The sequence below is a fragment of the Carassius auratus genome, chromosome 8, assembly GCF_003368295.1.
Source record: "Carassius auratus strain Wakin chromosome 8, ASM336829v1, whole genome shotgun sequence".
In the NCBI taxonomy this organism is placed as follows: domain Eukaryota; kingdom Metazoa; phylum Chordata; class Actinopteri; order Cypriniformes; family Cyprinidae; genus Carassius; species Carassius auratus.
The window spans coordinates 25473104-25493176 of record NC_039250.1 but is presented as its reverse complement, the minus strand read 5'-3'; the positions used below and the strand labels follow the sequence as shown (position 1 = coordinate 25493176).

At 43.6% G+C, this 20073-nt stretch overlaps 1 protein-coding gene across 1 annotated transcript in view; it reads left to right on the top strand.

Annotated features, from left to right (window-relative positions):
* The first annotated feature begins 17293 nt into the window (after positions 1-17293).
* LOC113107784 (serine/threonine-protein kinase WNK1-like) overlaps positions 17294-20073 on the top strand; it is an 84821-nt gene continuing 82041 nt past the window's right edge. The window contains exons 1-2 of the mRNA XM_026270496.1: positions 17294-17334; positions 18346-19055. Coding sequence (XP_026126281.1) covers positions 18447-19055 — 609 coding nt within the window. The 5' untranslated portion in view covers positions 17294-17334; positions 18346-18446. The remainder of the gene's footprint in view (positions 17335-18345; positions 19056-20073) is intronic.

Sequence of the window (20073 nt, the reverse complement as noted above, 5' to 3'; positions counted from 1 at the left end):
AAATGAGATCTTGTATGTTCAGAATATTGTGGGGTGTTAAACGACTATTTTATTGGCACAGAGGACTCGCTCTTTTATTCAGTTTGCAATTGATGGGGGTCCTGATAAATCTTTTCCTGTTAAACTAAAATTTTTGATGTATGATAATGCTCTTATTGATGTTATCTGGAAATGTTCAGCCTATCAATGCACTCTTTACCCACTCCCTCAGAGTTTAAAAGTAGAACAGGCCTTGGGTTTACACATTTAAATGTTATAAGTTTTATTCCTAAACTGAATACAATTAAGATTTGGGTAAATATGAGAAATGCTGACATAATTGTTCTTTCTGAAACCTGGTTTCATCCATATGGGGGATTTAAAGGTGCCATAGAATGCATTGATACATCATTTAAATTGTTCATTGATGTCCCTAGAGTGTGTATGTGAGGTTTTATCTCAAAATACCATACAGATCATTTTTTATAGCCGGTTGAAATTGCTACTTTTAGGGTAAGAGCCAAACACGCAGTTTTTTGTGTGTGTTTGTCCCCTTTAAATGAAAATGAGCTTGTTCTCCTGCTTCCCTTCTCAGAAGAGTGCGGAGCTACAAGATCTCATGCTCGCAGACATACCGGTGTTACGGTTTAACTGGGGTGACCGTGTTACTGACCTCACATTGCTTCTAAATGCAATTATTAATGACCACATTCCTATTCACGATCATTCTGGTAGTACGAAGGCAGCATTAGAGAAAACACACAGAGATAATGGTAGCTTTAGCAACATTAGCCCTACAGAGAGCCAAGAAGCTCTTTTGGAAAACATAATATGACCTGTGATGCTAACTTTGTGTGTGTGTTTGAGTGAGTGAGTGAATGTGTGAGTTTGTGAGTGTGTTCTGTGATATACCTGTGTGTGTGTGTGTGTGTGTGTGTGTGTGTGTGTGTGTGTGTGTGTGTGTGTGTGTGTGAGTGTGAGCATGTTTATGTGGTTTATGAGGACACAACTCTCTATAATAACATGGTTATTACATAGGTATTACAATGAGGAGGCGATTAATGAGGACATTTTCAGTGTCCCTGTAATTCAAAAGGCTTATAAATCATTCAGAATGATTAATGGGTTAGGGTTAATTAGGTGTAGGTTTGTGATAGGGCAATATAAAATACAGTTTGTATGGACTAAAAACCATTACGCCTATGGAGATTGGACATATACCAACATTTTTGAGTAAGTGAGTGAGTGTGTGAGTTTGTTCTATAATATACCTGTGTGTGTTTGTGTGTTGTTTCTGAAATATAGCCATGTGTGTGTGAGCTTGTGTCACACACCTGCATTGGGCGGCTGAACTCCAAACGCAGTGATGAAGACATTAATGACCACTATGATAAAGATGCAGCCTGTCGTGATGTTCTCTAAGACATTCATCCTGAGGTGAGTTTGCTGGTCATTCAGGTTCCACATCACTGCAATCAGCAACAATAAACACAGATGCAGTCTCACTTCATGAACCCACAGAATAATCCAGTGTAACTCACAACAACTGTTCAGTTTCTGTATCTTCAAGATGGCCGGACAACCAAATATAATATAATATAAATACATCTACATTTTTATATTTATCTTATTTTATATGCATATACAGCATTGTTTCAAACATTCATTGTACTCAAACATTTGAATAAAAAAAAAAAAAAAAACTACTCTGAAGTTAAAGCTGTAGCAGTGGAGCTTCAACACTTTTAGCTTTTCTACTACTATAATTTTAGAAACAGTATATCGACTGTTGAAATCAACGTTAAAGCTGAAGTTGGTAACTTTTGATGCTCTAGCGGTTAATAAACAGAACTGCTTGCGTCTTGTGGAAGAACATCGTAGCCGGAACTACTTCTCTCTGTTTATGTCTATGAAGAATCACAAAGGTACTGGGTTACTCCGCCGCGGTACCCCCGAAGCAATCTAAAATAGTCTGAATATAAACACTTATTATAGGTGAACCCTAGTGATTCAGGACAAGCTAAAAACACGGTTTGGAAAACGGATTCATGATGTACTAACTTATTATATACATTTTTCTACATTTTGAACACACACAAAGTTACAGACCGCAAGCTCTGATTGGTTTTTTACCGGGAGCGATGTATTTCTGCAAATGGCAATAGGACACTGGGAGGAGCCAGAGGAGCTTGATTTATTCACAGATTATCTGTCTCATATTCTACTGTCAGGACATAATGACAGGTTTAACAAATATGTAAAAATATATTTTTACAAAAGTTACCTACTGCAGCTTTAACTATCGCATTGTTCAGTGTGAGCTGACAGTTTTCCTTGCTCACTAGACTGTAAGCCATGACTGACACTCTTCCAGTGAGCTCCATGTTGTGAGGATCAGTTTGACACTTACTGAAATACCACAAGTTTTAACCACACATCCTGGGATGACCCAGACTACCTCTCCAGCTGGTTCAGAGCGGTCTGCTCATCATAGATTAGTTGCAGAATGAAAGTGCTCTCAGTTGATGAGAGACGCATTATCCACTGGATCCGAATGCCTCTGACTCTCTTCATAAAAGAAGACTTCGCCAAACCAGGATCCAGCAGCTTTTATGGATACATCCAGGTCAGTGAACCCAGTAGGCCAAGTTATGTCTAATTCGGCCCATCGAGGATTATGTGAGGGACTTTGTTGAGTTGGCCCATTTATCTATCATGGATGAGATATGTCTGATGATATTTTTTCTTAGTGGCCTATCTGAGCCGCTTGGCTCACTCATGCCTTTGCACCAACCTCATTGGACACTTGAAATTTATATCGATCTGGCTCTTCAAATAAGTGGCTCCGCATTTACTGTGGGTGTTGTGGATGACAAGATGCACAAGATGGGCCGCCAGCCCAGCGCCACTGCACAAAATGTCCACCGCCCCTGAGACTCATCCTGTCATGGCCACCAGCCCAGCGCCGCTGCACAAGATGGCCACCACAGTCGACTTTCCAGAGTCTAGTCAGGTCCCCATCAATTTCCCAGAGTCTAATCAGGTCACCTCTAACCGTCCAGAGTCAGGTCAAGTCACCATTAACACCCAAGGGTCAAGTAAAACCACAGTTAAACTTCTTGAGTCAAGTCACAGTTGATCTTCAGGAACTAAGTCAAGTCACAGTTGATCTTCAGGAACTAAGTCAAGTCACCGTTGACCTTCATGAGCATATTCGACTCAGATTTCTCTGCTGCCTGCCCTGATCTCAACTTGTTTCTGGTTTCGATTCTGGTTATTCCTGACACACCTGACGCCATTCCTGATTTCTGCCTGTCTGACCATTCTCTAAATAAATACTGCATTTGGATCCAAACACCTCTGACTCTCTTCATAACAGGTTTAGGGTTGTGGTAGGTGTAGACATTAACAAACCATAACTTTACAGTAGCATTTTTCTTTGTCGAATTTTACTACCCACTGTTTTAGTGGGAGGTAGGAAGTCTGACAGCGTAGGACAAATTGACAGAACATCGGGTCTCACGGACGCCAACGCTAAATCGAGATCTTCTTCAGGAATTTAGCATCCTACTGCATCTAAACGAACAATTACAAATCACAGTTTAAACAAACAGAAAATTATGTAAAAGAGCTCAATTCAGCACTTGCAGTGTTCAGGGCTCACGGAAAGACATGTCTCAAAGAGCTTTAAAATTCATCTTCTTACTTTTGTAACGACATATACATACAAAATATGTCAAAATACCAGGGAACTGAGTTAAACATAAATTGTAACCATTGATCTCTAAGTACAGTGTCTCTGGGAAGGACAAACAAAGGTGATTGGACTCTGAGATGAAACAGCGTTTCGAAGACACGCAGCCCTTCCTCTTCTCCGTCGGAGTGCAACAAGACCATGCCCCCTTTTTTGTGTATTGCTGTGGGCGGAGGTTAGTCAAAAACTGTTTTAGTGATGCCATTACTTCAGGAACTAGAGGGATGTAGTCCAAATGGGTTGTTCATTGTAGGCAAATTCTGTTAAATAAAATATCTCGTTTGGCATTGACCTTTGAGCTTTACGATTCAAAAAACAAACCAAAGAGATCGGGAGGGAGGTGGACTGGTGTAGGATCAGGGGGAGGAATGGAGGGCCATGTCCATAGAGGGGAACAGGAACAGGAAGTGAGAAAAAAAAGAGACCAGGGTGGATCGGAAAGTTCAGGGGCCCAGGGCAGTGCCGTCAGAGTAGGAATCTATGGTGGAGCAGGTGGAACTGAAGCCCACCGGGGCAGCGCCGACGGAACCGGAGCCCACCACAGCCGAGCAGACGAGCAGACGGGACCGAAGCCCACCAGGGCAGAGCAGAGGACCACCACAGCCAAGCAGATGGGCAGACGAGACAGAAGCCCACCAGGGCGGCACAGAGGACAAACACAGCCGAAGGTTCTGTAGCAGTTGCTGCCACCTCTGGAGGTTCCACAGCCGTAACAGTCTCCTTAACCGCAATAAAACAGGCTGAGAGAGCATTGCTGGGTGCAACTGACAGGATGTGATGAGGCTCTGGAAGTTCAGCTGAGACGTGACCAGGCTCTGGAAGAACGGTAGTGATTTGACTGGGTTCATAAAGACCAACCGTGACTTGACCCTGTTCACGGAGATCAATGGTGACTTGACCTTGTTCACGGAGATCAAGAGTGACTTGACTTGACTCTGGACGGTCAATGGTGATCTGGCTAGACTCTGGGAAATCAACGGGGACCTGATCAATGGTGATCTGGTTAGACTCTGGGAAATTCAATGGGGACCCTGATCAATGGGGACCATTTTGCTCTGCAGCCCCGCACTTTCGCTACGGAGGAATCCAAAATAGCATTCACGCTCACACTTCTTTCTGGCAAGGCTGCCTTATGGGGAACGGCAGTGTGGGAAAATCAACATCCGTGTTGTGCCTCGTTCCACCTCCTATCAGATGAAATGAAGAGAGTCTTCGACCGGGCCGCGACTGGCAGGGAGGCCGCCCATCACCTCTCGGAACTCCGGCAACGACATTCATCTGTCACCGAGTATTCCATCGAGTTCCGTACCCTGGCGGCTGCATGCCAGTGGAACGAGGCGGCGCAGTGGGATAGATTCCTGCATGGGTTATCCGACCGTGTTCAGCAGGAGATCTACCTCCTCGAGCTGCCCCCTACTCTAAACGAAATCATAGACCTGGCGTTGCGGTTGGAGGCCAGGTTTAATCGCCTGGGCCGCCAACACAGTCCTTCCAGACCTCCATTCTCTCCTGGTAGGGGGCGCTTGAGTCGAGAGAACACGGTCGGTTCTGTCGACGATCACAAGCCCATGCAGGTGGGTCAAGCTCGGCTGTCCCGGAGGGAGAGGGAACGGCGGAGATCCCAAGTACTATGTTCATACTGTGGAGGCTCTGACCATAACAACTACTCATGCCCGGTTAAAGGACCCAGCCCGGTAGTAAACCTGAGGCTACTATCGGGTGGGATCTCCGCTGAGAAGTCCTCACTTACATCATCGACCCACCTTCCGGTGAAACTGCAGTGGAGAAATCAACATCACGAGTGTCACGCCCTTCTGGACTCCGGAGCCGAAGGTAACTTCATGGATTCTTCACTGGCACATCACTTGAACATTCCTGTCCTTCCTGTGTCTCTCCCCTTCCATGTCACCGCACTCAACGGCCAGGAACTGCCTCACCTCACCCACCATACTGAACACATCACACTCATCACATCTGGCAACCATCAAGAAACCATATCCTTTTTCCTAATGGACTCCCCTGTTGCTCCCATTGTATTAGGTCACCCCTGGTTGTCCAAACATAATCCACGAGTGGAATGGGGTTCCAACACTGTCACATTGTGGAGTGAAAGATGTAATGAGTCTTTTCTGGTTTCTGCTTGTCCTGTTGTTCCTGTTTCTGTCTTTCAGAAGGAGACCATGGTTTTGCCAAACGTGCCCGTTGAGTATCTGGACCTGAAGGAAGTGTTCAGTAAGTCCCATACTGCTTCTCTCCCTCCGCATCGTCCCTACGACTGTGCCATAGACTTAGTGTCAGGTAAGTCTCCACCTAAGGGCAAGTTATACTCTCTTTCTATTCCTGAGAGGGAGGCCATGGAGAAATACATTTCTGATTCCTTAGCCTCTGGGTTCATCCGTCCTTCTTCTCCAGTGGGGGCGGGGTTCTTTTTTGTGGGTAAGAAGGATGGTTCTCTGCGACCTTGCATTCATTACCGAGAGCTGAACAACATTACGATTAAGAATACTTATCCTTTACCACTCATGTCTTCAGCTTTCGAGAGGTTGCAGGGAGCATCCATATTCACAAAATTGGATTTACGTAACGCTTATCATTTGGTCCGCATCAGGAAGGGGGATGAATGGAAAACCGCCTTCAATACCCCTAGAGGGCACTTTGAGTACTTGGTGATGCCGTTCGGGTTCTCCAACTCGCCCGGGGGTTTTCCAAGCACTCGTGAATGACGTGTTGAGAGATATGGTAGATCAGTTTATATATGTTTACCTGGATGACATACTGATTTTTTCTTCATCTCTCCAGGAACACATTCAACATGTCAGACGAGTGCTCCAGAGGTTACTTGAGAATGCGCTTTTTGTCAAGGCGGAGAAATGCGTATTCCATGCACAGTCTGTTCCCTTCCTAGGGTATATCGTTTCGTCCGAGGGAATACGTATGGACCCTGACAAAGTTAAGGCTGTGGTAGATTGGCCATCTCCAGACTCCCGTAAGGCCCTACAGTGGTTTCTGGGGTTCGCCAATTTCTATCGACGTTTCATTCGTAATTTCAGCCAACTAGCCTCACCTCTAACAGCCTTGACCTCCCCTAGTGCTCCGTTCAGGTGGTCGGACGCAGCTGAGACTGCGTTCACTAACCTCAAGAACCGCTTCCTTTCGGCTCCCATCCTTGTGGCCCCTGATCCCACACGGCAGTTCGTGGTGGAGGTCGACACATCAGAGGTGGGGGTAGTAGCAGTGTTGTCCCAACGTGCTGCTTCGGACGATAAGGTACACCCTTGCGTGTTCTATTCACATCGATTATCTCCTGCCGAACGTAATTATGACATTGGCAATAGAGAGTTGTTGGCGGTCAAATTAGCATTGGAGGAGTGGCGCCACTGGTTAGATGGTTCAGGGGTTCCCTTTATTGTTTGGACCGATCACAAGAATTTAGAATACATCAGAACTGCCAAAAGACTCAATTCCAGGCAGGCTCAGTGGGCACTTTTTTTAGGTCGTTTTGAATTTACCCTATCGTACCACCCGGGTTCCAAAAATGTCAAACCCTATTCTTTGTCAAGTCTTTTTGATCCCTCCGCCCATCCCGTTACTCCCGAGTGTATTTTGCCTGAGAGATTAGTGGTCTCAGCACTCGTATGGGAGGTCGAGTCGAAGGTCAAGACGGCCTTAGAAGGGGTAATGCCTCTGTCCGGTTGCCCACCGAACCGTTTATTTGTGTCGGAGGAGTTAAGGTCCGAAGTGGTCCAGTGGGGTCATTGTTCTAACATGGCTTGTCACCCAGGGATAAGTAGAACTAATGGTTTGGTTAGACAACGATTCTGGTGGCCACGTATGGCTCGCGATGTCCGTGATTTTTGTTTTGGCTTGCTCAGTTTGTGCCAGTGGTAAGTCATCTAACCGACCTCCTGATGGGCTTCTTCAACCGCTGTCTGTCCCTTCGAGACCCGTGTCCCACATCGCTCTAGATTTTGTTACCGCCCTCCCCAAATCATCCCCAAAGCAACGGACAATCTGAGCGGGCCAACCAAGATTTAGAGAGGACATTGAGATGTTTGGTCTCCAAGAATCCTTCTTCCTGGAGTCAACAACTCTCTATGGTGGAGTACGCCCACAATTCATTGCCAGTGTCAGCTACGGGCCTCTCTCCGTTTCAGTGTAGTGTAGGGTACCAGCCACCAGCGTTTCCCAGTCTGGAATCTGAAGTCGTGGTCCCCTCCGCTCACGCATTTGTCCAGAGGTGTGACCGCACCTGGACCAAAGCCCGTGAGACTCTGCTCCGGGTGAGGGAGCGCACTAAGGCCAAGGCCGATCGCCACCGGTCAAAGCCTCCCGTCTACGTCGTGGGTCAAAAAGTGTGGCTATCTACCAGTAACATTCCTCTGCGATCCGTTTCTAATAAATTAGCTCCCAAATTTATCGGCCCGTTCACTATCACCAAGATCATTAGTCCGGTGACAGTCCGCCTCAAACTACCTCCTGCGTACAAGAGGATACACCCCGCCTTACATGTGTCCAAAATTAAACCCGTGTTTTATGCACGTATTAATCCGCCTACTCTGGTTCCAACGCCGCCGCATCTCGTAGATGGGGAACCGACATATTCGGTTAATTGCATTCTGGACTCGAGACGGAGGGGACGAGGATTCCAGTATCTGGTGGACTGGTAAGATTACGGTCCGGAGGAGAGGAGTTCGGTACCTGCTAGGGACATATTGGATCACTCCCTTATTGAAGACTACAATCAGCAGGTAGGCCCTTCTGGGAACTCCAGGAGGAGTTCTTAGAGGGGGGAGGTGTACTGATCTCGGTGTGTTTACACTTTGTGGTGAATTCTGTGTGTTCCGCGTCTGCACTGATTAGTTGTGGGCGTCTCCGTTAATTGTATCAGCAACAGCTGCCACTCATTACTCATTCACTATATAATGGCTTGTCTCACGTCTTGTGTTTGTGAGATCGTTGTTTCATGTTGTTGTGTTTACCCCCGTCTGGCTTCTGTGTAGTTTGCGTTGGATGTCTGTGTTTCCCCAGAACCTCATCCACTCTCCGCACAATCACTCATCCACGGACACTTACCTTCGGTTCTGTTCCCCACAGTTCCTGTGCCACTCTCTCCTGCTGCCTCACGCCGTCAACACTCGGATTCCTCACCTGCACTCCACTACCGTCTGGACTTCTCACCGCCTTAACCATCCCTCTGGAGTGTTGCTGTATCATCGTCTTTGTGTGTCTTTGTACCATTATCTCATCATCTCATTAAATACTTGTACTCGCTATTGTTTCCAGACTGTCCTTTCACCAGCCATCACAATAACTTGATTTATAATGAACTGTAAAGCCCTTAATGGCACACTGAATTTACAGAATAAATGGTATGGGATTCTTGGCACCAATGTATGGTTTATCTTGAAATTTGAGTGTCTTAATCTGACTGAAGAATTTTTGGTGTCAAAGTAGCATGAAGAATAATAAAGAGAGAGATAATTCTGGGACTTCTCGTAGCCAAACAGACTAGTGAGGACTCAATTAATGCACAGTCTTGACTACACTCAGAGCCCTAAGCTCCACCAGCCACAAGGATTTCCCCTCACATCGAGCATGCTCAAGAGGATCGCAAGGCTCGAACTGCTTGCGAGAGCTATTGCTTCACTCATGAACTAAACAGACGGCGAATCCATCTCCATAGGAAGTGTTAAATCATGATTTTTTTTGATAGGATTCCCACTGAGTAGATTACCTCACCAGATTTCAAGTCATGAACTTAAACGAATTTGCCGCGTTGTTTGTCAAGCGATGGACTGGACGTGATCTGAGCGACCACGGCTATCAATTGATATAGACACTTTGCCGCCGATTCATCGCCAAAGTTGTACTACTACGAGTGATCCCACAACTGTACACAAGATCTGTTTCCCCACTGGAAGAAGTAAGATATTCAAGAAGAATCTAAGGATCCACGAACAACTGGGCATTTCAAATCAAATCAAATCAAAGTTTATTTATAGAGCACCTTTTTAAAACAGCAGGTGTTCACCAAAGTGCTGTACATACAATATAAAGTAAACAGTAGAACTAAAAAGCATAAAAAAGAAATAAAATATAATAAATAAAAACACAATAAAATATGCAATAAATACAATAATGATTTATAACACACACTTAAAAGAACTCCTAACAGGTAACTCTCATACTGTGTTATATGCTGTACTATACAAATATGTTTTTAAATGTAATTTAAAAACAGCAAGTGAAGATGCCTGCCTAATGTACAAAGGTAAATTATTCCAGAGTTTCGGGGCCGCTACTGCAAAGGCACGGTCACCTCTGCTCTTTAATCTTGCATTGGGGGAGACTAAAAGCAGGTGCCCAGCAGACCTAAGTGCTCTGGATGGAGCATATGGCTGTAATAGATCTGAGAGGTATTTAGGAGCAGTGTTATTTAATGATTTAAAGAATAAAAGTAAAATCTTGAAATCAATTCTAAAACGAACTGGCAACCAGTGAAGGGAAGCTAATATAGGTGTAATGTGGTCTCGTTTGCGTGTCCCTGTCAATAAACGTGCAGCCGCGTTACCCTCTGCAAACGTGTTAGAGATGCCTCACCAATGCCTGTATTTCACCTTTAATTAATCTCGGGACATCTTCACGAACCGAACCCTTATGAAAAAGTAGTTCAAGTTTATATTACTAAGTATACCTAAGTAAAGTTTAAGTATATTTTTAACTATATATCAGTGTTCTAGTAGTATACTTGTAAGTGCACTGTTCCAATACTCCTTGGGACTAAATTGGCCCACTTTCTAGTATATAAAAGTATACTTTTAAGTATACTTTAAGTATAACAGTGGTAAACTTTGAGTACACAACTAGTTTACCTCTATGTTTGTAGTTTGTACTGCAATTAAACTAAAAGTTTAACTTATAGTTTACTAATTAAATACTTTGTACACTACTAGTTTAGTAGTTTTACACTGAAAATATACTCATAAGTTTTCTTTAAGTGAACTTTACATCATAGTTTAAGTATACTATCCCATCCTTGTTGCTTCATGCCTTTATGGGGGCAGCTGTGGCCTAATGGTTGGAGACTAGAGGGAGTGAATGAACAGCGCCCTCTTCCACCCTCAATATCCATGGCTGAAGTGCCCTTGAGCAAGGTACTGAACCCCCAGCTTGTCAGGAAAAGGAACAGGAACCAACTGCGGTAGAATGAATGAGGCGTTTTATTGAGTTACTCAGAGGACTTAATCCGTTGGAGCATGAGAGAGTCAGCGCTCTGTATGTACAGCCAGCTCGAAGATCCCTACGGCGACCGCCGCACAGCAGCGAGGAACAGGTGACAGATCAGCGCTGGAGAGCCGAAGCGTCCGAAGGCAATGCACAGGTGAGTCGAGACAGCCGTCTGGTTGATGTGGACTACTGAGTACGAGAGGCAAAGCGGGGGGGAACAAAAAAAGAACAGCAGGCCGACTAGATAGAGAAAAGATACAAAAACCGAAGTCAGGCAAACTATGACAAGCAACTAGAAGCTTACTTTAACAACGCTTACGGACTGACACAAGATAGCAAACACAAGGGTATGATAAAGGGAAGATAATCAGAGTAAGACAGGGTGCAGGTGGGGGAGAAAACATTAACAGGGATAACAAGAGGGGCGGAGAAAACATAGCGGGAATAGTGAAACACCTGGAGAGCCAGCAAAACCCAAATCATGTGCTCCAGGACAGAAAAGGCCTCAGCCCCCACTGAGATCATGACACAGCTGCTCCCCGGGCGCTGGATCCATAGCTGCCCACTGCTCCAGGTGTGTGTTCACTTCTCACTGCTGTGTGTGTGTGTGCACTTGGATGGGTTAAATGCAGAGCACCAATTTATTTTGTTGTATGAATATCTGAACATATAAAACATACAAAGAACGGGATATCTGCTTGTAAACAAAAACATTTTATTCTAGCTTCATGAATTATTTTTAAACAAAAAAATGTGTTTCATAAAAAATAAAGAAATACAATTTTGAACAAAAAGCTGAAATAAAGACTATGAATTGGATTCAGAATGATACTCAAAATGTACCATATTTCCCGGACTATAAGTCACACTTTTTTTCATAGTTTGGCTGGTCCTGCAACTTATAGTCAGGTGCGACTTATTTATCAAAATTAATTTGACATGAACCGAGAGAAATGAACCAAGAGAAAACATTACCATCTCCAGCGGGGAGAGGGCGCTCTATGCTGCTCAGTGCTTCTGTAGTCTACACTGAAAACAAAGAGCGCCCTCTCACGGCTGTAGATGGTAATGTTTTCTCTTGGTTCTTGGTTCTAAATAAATGCGACTCATAGTCCAGTGTGACTTACCTCTTCATCGGTCGACATTTTATTCCATAATGTTACAGTTTTGATGCTGTTTCATGTCAGATGATCGTGTTAGATTACATGTTTTAGTATAGGCATGCAATCGTATTACCACACCGGTAACATTACCAGTTAAATTTACCAAATAAATTTATCAAGGTTGTCGATCTGAACGGGCTGCTGCTTTAGGCTTCATTAAACTTATCCGACTATTTATTTCCAACACACTGTGTTTAAATCAGCGATATGCTGTTGCTTAAGCTAACTAGTGTATCAATATAGTGCTTGATACTTAAGTGCTCAGATCGTAAATTTTGCTCGTATCAATGTCAAACGTTATCTGGACAAGGGCTAATGCTTTTGCCTAAATTCAAGTATTGACCATATGCTGTACTGGGGACATGCTGATCATTGTAGCTGTTATAAAAGAGCACCCTTCGCTACTTCTATTATTCTGTAAGGTGATGCTGTGCCACTCTGTGCACTTCAGAAGGCCTTTACTTAAAGCTATCAGGGTATTGGGACTGTTTGCTTGTTGAATCTTATCTAGCATCCAGTATCATATCATGCTACATAAGCGGGGTTAATGTTTTTGCCTGGCTCCACTGCGAGTCTCCACTGACTGTGCGCACCTTCCCAAATGGTCTAGGCTTTATACTTGTCACATTCGCCGTCGTACAGGGGTCATACAGGTGCTCACAGGTGAAATTCTTGAAAATGCTTAAAATTGAATGCAGTGTTTTCAAGGTTTAATAAAACAATATATAAATAAATAAATAAATAAATAAATTGGGCCTGCTGTTTTCTCCTGCTGGAGAGAACACCCTTTGCTGCTATAACTACAGGGGCCTGATGTTCAGATGGCCTTGAGGGTATCAGTGCCCGTAATCCAGACTGGGAACACCTGCGCTAGACTCTGTGGGAAGCATAAATCCTCCGGCTCTTTGGATTTCGTGGGGCTCTGATTCGATGCCAATCCTGCTAGCACCTTTGTTTTGTTCTAGTTTGTTTTGTTACCACTTCTCAACACCAAAACGTTACTCTAGCCACTCATCCACATTTACACCACTGATGCTACTGACTAACACACTCTATATTGTTAATTGTTAGTTTATTGTTTAAGTTGTTATAATAAATATGTTTATTTTTGGCAATTCTTCTTGTTCTCTTCGCATTTGTCATGGCCTTTGAGTCGGGTTATGACATCATTCACTCAAAGGATGAACACCCCTTGCTTCTTAAATTAAAGAGGGGCCTGCTATTCTTTCCTTCCTTTAGAGGGCAGAATACCCCTCTGCTAGCCAGTAGGCTGCATTAAGAATATCCCATATTATTGTTTAAGCTCTTCTATGTTCAATTAATTTGGGAGCAAGAAACCCCATAAGGAACCATAAATTGTGTTCAATAAACTCAAGTAACTTGCCAAAGTGGTCCTGTCTGAACTAAAGTAAAAGCATATCTCACAGTTAATATCTTAACGCCACTGTAAAACCGCAATGTAGATTTTTTAAATTTAAATCCGGATCATCAAACTCGGTCTTGGAGGACTGTGTGTCCTGCAGATTTCAGCACCAACCCTAATCAAACACACCTGAACCTAATCAAGCTCTTACTAGGTATACTTCAGACTTCCAGGCAAGTGTGTTGAGGCAAGTTGGATCTAAACTCTAAAGGACACTCTACGGGAGTTTGGAGACCCCTGGTCAAAATGAAATAAGCATGTTTATGAATGCGTTTGTGTGCATAAGAAAAATTCACTGCATATGTTTATTATAATATATATCTGTTTGCCTGGACTTCCTAAGAGGAAATATAACGGATAACTGAATATGCATGTGTACTTGATATTTGATCTATTATTTTATGAAAAATATTCAAATTCCAATGTAAACATGAAGTGCAGTGAATGGGTGCCGTCAGAATGAGAGTCCAAACAGCTGATAAAAACATCAAAATAATGCACAGCACTCCAGTCCATCAGCTAATGTAAGATAAATTTGCTCAGATCAAACACTGTTTACAAGCCAAAACAGTCCAAAACAGCTGTAAACAAATGTGTGTTTGGATTTTGATGTGAGAGACAACAGCAGATGCACTTTTTCACTGGAGGAAGTGTTATTCTGGATTATAGACTCTATGTGTTTGAGTTAAAATCATCTTAATGCTGGATGTGTTTCAGGTTTAGTCTTCTCCAGATGTTCACTGATGGACTGGAGTGCTGTGGATTATTGTGATGTTTTTATCAGACTCTCATTCTGACGGCACCCATTCACTGCAGAGCATCCATTGATGAGACACTGATGCAGTGCTACATTTCTACAAACCTGATGAAGACACAAACTCATCTTCTCCTTGAATGGACTTTTTTGGGGGGGGCGGGGTTATTATTCCTTTAAAATAGTGCATTTTTGTCCTTCTTCCTTCCCTCCTTCCAGTATTCTTCTGCTGACTGTGCAAATGTAAAGACAAGACGATCTTCACTCTCTCTCATGCTGTTGATCTCAGGTTGGCTGCGCTCCAGCAGCTGATCAATCCACCATAGACAAATTACATTTCCCTGATTCTATACAGAGCTATTAGTGACACTGCTCACACACACACACACACACACACACACACACACAGAGATTAGTTGTGCAACTCTCAAAGCTCCCAACCGCACAATCTGTGTCCCAACTCAACTCTAGTGCACTCAAAGTCAACTTGAAACACACACACGCTCACATACATGGGGGACGTCGTGGCCTAATGGTTAGAGAGTCAGATTCCCAATCGAAGGGTTGTGAGTTCTAGTCCCGGGACGGCAGGAATTGTGGGTGGGGGGAGTGCATGTACAGCTCTCTCTCCACCTTCAATACCACGACTTAGGTGCCCTTGAGCAAGGCATCGAACCCCCAACTGCTCCCCGGGCGCCGCAGCATAAATGATGAACACTGCTCTGTGTGTGTGTGTGTGTGTGTGTGTGTGTGTGTGTGTGTGTGTGTGTGTGTGTGTGTGTTCACTGCTCTGTGTGTATGCACTGCGGATGGGTTACATGCAGAGCATGAATTCTGAGTATGGGTCACCATACTTGGCTGAATGTCATGTCACATCACTAATTGTATTGACATTATCATATAACTGGAAAGATTCAGCTCAATCCAGTACACCACAGGCACAAACACACACCTTACATAAGAGACAGTGACAGCTCAGATGACATGAAGTAGCATTTCACAAACTATCTTCACTTCCTCCTTGTGTTTATTCAGTGAAGTTCTTTTACATAGAAACCCAAGCATATTCATGGAGAGCTGCAGTTGTGTACCTTCATAAGATATTCCTGTATATCTGCTCTTTGAGTCCAGAGATGGAAATCAGCTTTTGATCCTGGCCTTCATGAATCTTTGTATTATCACACTGGAATATATGACTATATCATCAGACTATATCATCTATTTCTGGTCTCATTTGCTCTGTCAGTCTATGAGATGTTTTCACTCATTCTATCACTCAAGCAAAGCAATAGCACACAAACCAAAACTGAACAGCCAATAAAACTGCGGTTTAGTCAAAGCAGTCATTGGCATACGGTCAGACCTGAAAGAGCACTTGACTGGACTGGTGGCCACTTTGTGCTTTGGCGCTGTGCTGGCGGCCATCTTGCCTCGTGGTGTTGGGTTAGCGGCCATGCCACGCAGCGGCGCTGGGTTGGCGGCCATCTTGTGCAGCGGCGCTGGTTCGGCCGACTTGCGTCTCCTCTCTCCTCTCTGGTCATACTGGGGAAATGGCGGCTCCCAACCGAACCCCGGGTCAATGGGAGCCCACATTGGAGATCGCTGCCGGACATCCTCTCGACAGCTTGCTCCGGAGCGACCTCCCCTGGTCCCCCCGAACACCACTAGACGAGAGCCCTCAAAACCATTTTTCTCCCGCTTGCTGGCTGGGGAGGAAATGGTAGCAGACATACCGCTGGATCTCGGGTTGATGGAGTCCTTCTGTGACGATTACGTATTAAGAAACACAAGGAGAGGGAAAGATCCAATTGCAGGTAGTCTTTAATAACAAAAAGGGTAATCTAAAACTAAACAGTTCTAGGAGACAAACAAAACAAAAAGAGGGAACCGGATCAAACGGAACGGGAACTCGGAGGAACGAGAAGGTAAGGGGAAGCCTCGGGAGACGAGAACATAGTACACACAGGGTAAGGACTCCATACAAACAACAGGTAAAGACAGGTATTTATAGGGACACTAATGACAAAAGATTGCCGCCACCTGTGCGATTAATTCGAGTGCAATTACTGTGAAGACAGGACCAGACTAGAGGAATTAAAGTGAAATTACTAAAAATTATTAAAATTACTTTTATATACGAAAACTCAGCATTGCGAGATATAAACTTGTAATTCTAAGAAAGAAGTCTGAGTTGTGAGATAAACTCACAACTGTGAGATATAAAGTAAGAATTGTGGCATAAAACGTAATTATCTTTTCTATTTTTTATTTGTGGCTAAAACAACAGAATTGCGAAATGTACATTCTGATTTGTGAGAAATTAAGTCTGAATTTTGAGATAAAAGAGAAGAAAAGTCAGAATTGTGAGATAAAGTCTCAACTATCATTTTATCATCTTTTATTAATGGTTAAAATACTGGTGTCCCGGACGCCGAGGACCCTTTGAGAACCCTTTCCAGATAGAAATGGAAACGAGCAGAGGCTTGCACCCAGAAACAGAGTTCATTATGTCACGACGGACAGCTTTGTGTGACAAACCGGGTCTACTTGAACTAATGGCACGAGTTGAACGCGCATGGACTGTTTTTAAGAGCTGTTTCCTCTTCGCTGCCATGCACTGAACCGTCGCTGAAGCCTGCTGTGACGAGGAGGAGGCAGAGGAATGTTGGGAATGTTTGATCTGATTGGATCAGCCGCTCCTGTGCGCGCGATGGGCGTGGAGCAGCAGAGCCACTAAAGCAGGATTCAGCAGTACTTTTCAAACCGAGAAATATCCAGGCATGGCGAGGTGAGACGATAGCGTGGGAATACATCGAGATGATAGGCTACTCCTGCAAAGTGAGCGCCGTGCAGCGCGTGATGTGTTGGTCAGCTCGTGGTTAAACACCGCCGCTGCGCGCCGATGCGCTTTCATCATCAGAGCCAGTGCGACACCCGGCAGCAGCAGCAGCAGCAGCAGCAGCAGCAGCAGCACGAGTGCTCATCAGCGCTGCTTCATGATCGGTGGATGGAGGATGGAGGATGCGAGAGCTGAGTATGTGCCGCACCTGCAGTCGCTCCTCTTCGTTCGTGTCCGCTCGCTTTAGCCTCTTATTGAGTAGATGCTGCAGACTTAAACGAGGGATTGTGGAGCATTCAGCGATGGTGACTTTGACGCTATATTTTGCAACTTTAAAAAAACATTCCAGAAAAAAAAAGAAAAAAAAAAAAACTTTATAAACATTTAACTGTTATGATTAATCCTTCGTTCATTAATTAAGCATAGCACCGAGAGGCCAAACTCTTAAAGTGACATTTGCCCGTGCAGTAAAGTAAATATGTGTCATGTTTCATAGCTCCTCATTTAAAAATGGCACAGAATCCGTTTTTTTTTTTTACTTGTTTTAATGCACTTTTGCAAATTATGTATTTATTTATGTATGAAAGTGTAGCCTATACTTTGGAAATGTTTGACAATGACCTACCACTTAACTGAGGAACAACGAAAAAGATATGCCATTTTATGTGCGTTTTGTATATATATATATATATATATATATATATATATATATATATATATATATATATTTATGATGAAACCTTATTTGCATAGAAGTTTAAAGTTGAAATTGGTCACCAATAATAAATGTAGAAACTTTTAGTTCATATTAAAGAGCAATGTATTGGCTATTTAACAGTATTTTATTTCATTTTACAGTAATTTTAACAATATTATTTTCTTTGGCATTTTGTGTTTTTGTTTTTTAGGAAAGTGCAGAAAGCATGTTAATTAACGTGCACACTTTTTCAAATGTTCAGCTCACTCAAACCCAGATTAATTATTTTCTTCATTGAAACAAAATGACATTTGCTCCAGCGTCAAATAATAAAAAGACCCCTTTGTTTATGTGGTGCTTTCTGTTGGCAAATGTGGTAGATCACTTCATGCATACACACATTTTGCATATTGTGCAGAAATATTAAGATCTGTTAGCAGTCGTGGTGTAACCTGAAACTGAATAAGATTCTTGCGTGCCGTTGTGATGAATATTTTGTGTTCCCACAGATGATTGGGACCGTGATATTGCTGATGTTTGACTGCTGCTCCCCTGCGGTTCAATCCTGAGCAGTGCTAACATACACTGAACGTGTGACCTGATTTGTACCATGGAGCCCAAACCTGACTGCTGCCCTTCATCCGTGCCCAACTCTCAGTGTGAACTGAAGCTCAACATCTACGAGACCATCAGTGAGGGGAATGTGAATAAGCTGGAGAGCTCAGCGCTGGTGCACGCCGGCAGCGACCCGAGCTCCTACCCCTTATCCAAACGCCAGAGGTTCATCCGCAGGAGCCTGTGGTTCACTGATAATGATGAGCACCAGGCAGACGATTGTGCCATGGAGTGTGAGGAGCAGAATAAGATGCTCAGCATTAACCTGCGGACCGTTGTGGACCGTTCTCTGGCTGTCCGGTCCAGTTTACCAGAAGGATCGGGCATGGAGAGCCAGACGGCTCAGAAAGACCTGGACAGCACCATCGCAGACAAGAAGAAGGAGAGAATGGACCCCAAAACGGACATGACAGATGGAGTTAAGAATAACATTAAGGCGGCCAGTGAGGAGAACGAGGAGGAGGCTGAGATGAAGGCTGTGGCCACATCTCCCGGTGGACGCTTTCTCAAGTTTGACATCGAGATCGGCTGCGGCTCCTTTAAGACGGTCTACAAGGGCCTGGACACGGACACCTGGGTGGAGGTGGCCTGGTGTGAACTTCAGGTGGGTTTCCACGTGTATTCTCAAGGTTCAGTGTGTTCATAAAGAGTGATGCTCATACAAAAGTACTTTAAACTGTTTAAACCAGTTTAAACTGGTTTCAAGCTGGTCTCCCAGCAGGTGGTTTTCAGAAGGTTTAGTTGGTTCCTGTTGACTGAGCTACGATGCTGCTTTAAGGTATGTCCTACATACCTTGCTATGTACATGGCATTGTTGGAGTACTGTGGTACTGTCACTCTACGTGGTACTGTCCCAAAACCATGGTAGTAACATAGCTGGTCTAGTCTTGCCTCTTCATTGTCTGTGGCTGTTTGTTTGAGACTAGTGTTTCGTTTAGGTTCCTCTTTAATGGGATGTCGTTTGTCATACAGACTGTTGTTCATTGAATCCAGTCCCAAATGAAGATTATACAGGTCTATTGTATAATTTTATTTTATTTGTTGCATAAAATGTCACTTTGTGACATTTTGAAAGATCTGAAGATTAGGAATTTGATTTTAGCAGCACAGTTAATGTCAACAACAGGAATTGATTTAACAGAACAGAAAAGTTGATTTAAGAGCTTTTTTAATACTTGTTTTCCATAGTTGTTAACATCATACTAAGAAATGTAGGGTTTGTATGCAATAATGCAATGTTTTCACACAGAAGTCCTACAGTAATTCTTCATGTATAAAAATATTTACAAATTCAACAAATCTTTGAACAAACTAAAAACAACAGGCTGCCAGTGGTCAGGGAAACATGGAATCTGTTTCAAAATGTTTATGCATTTCATTACATTTCATGAGTGAACTGAATAAATCATTCAGACCGAATATGTTTAATGTTGAAATGTTCAATGGCAAATTTAGGGTGTAAAATACCACAAAGCAATGTGAAGTAGAGCTGTCCAATTAATTGAAATACAACTTCAATTACAATTTCAACCTCCAACGATCATGAAAATGCAATAATCAAGATTAATGCAAGATTAAATGATTATTGCATCCCATTATGCCCCCTATCCAGCGGTGTGCTT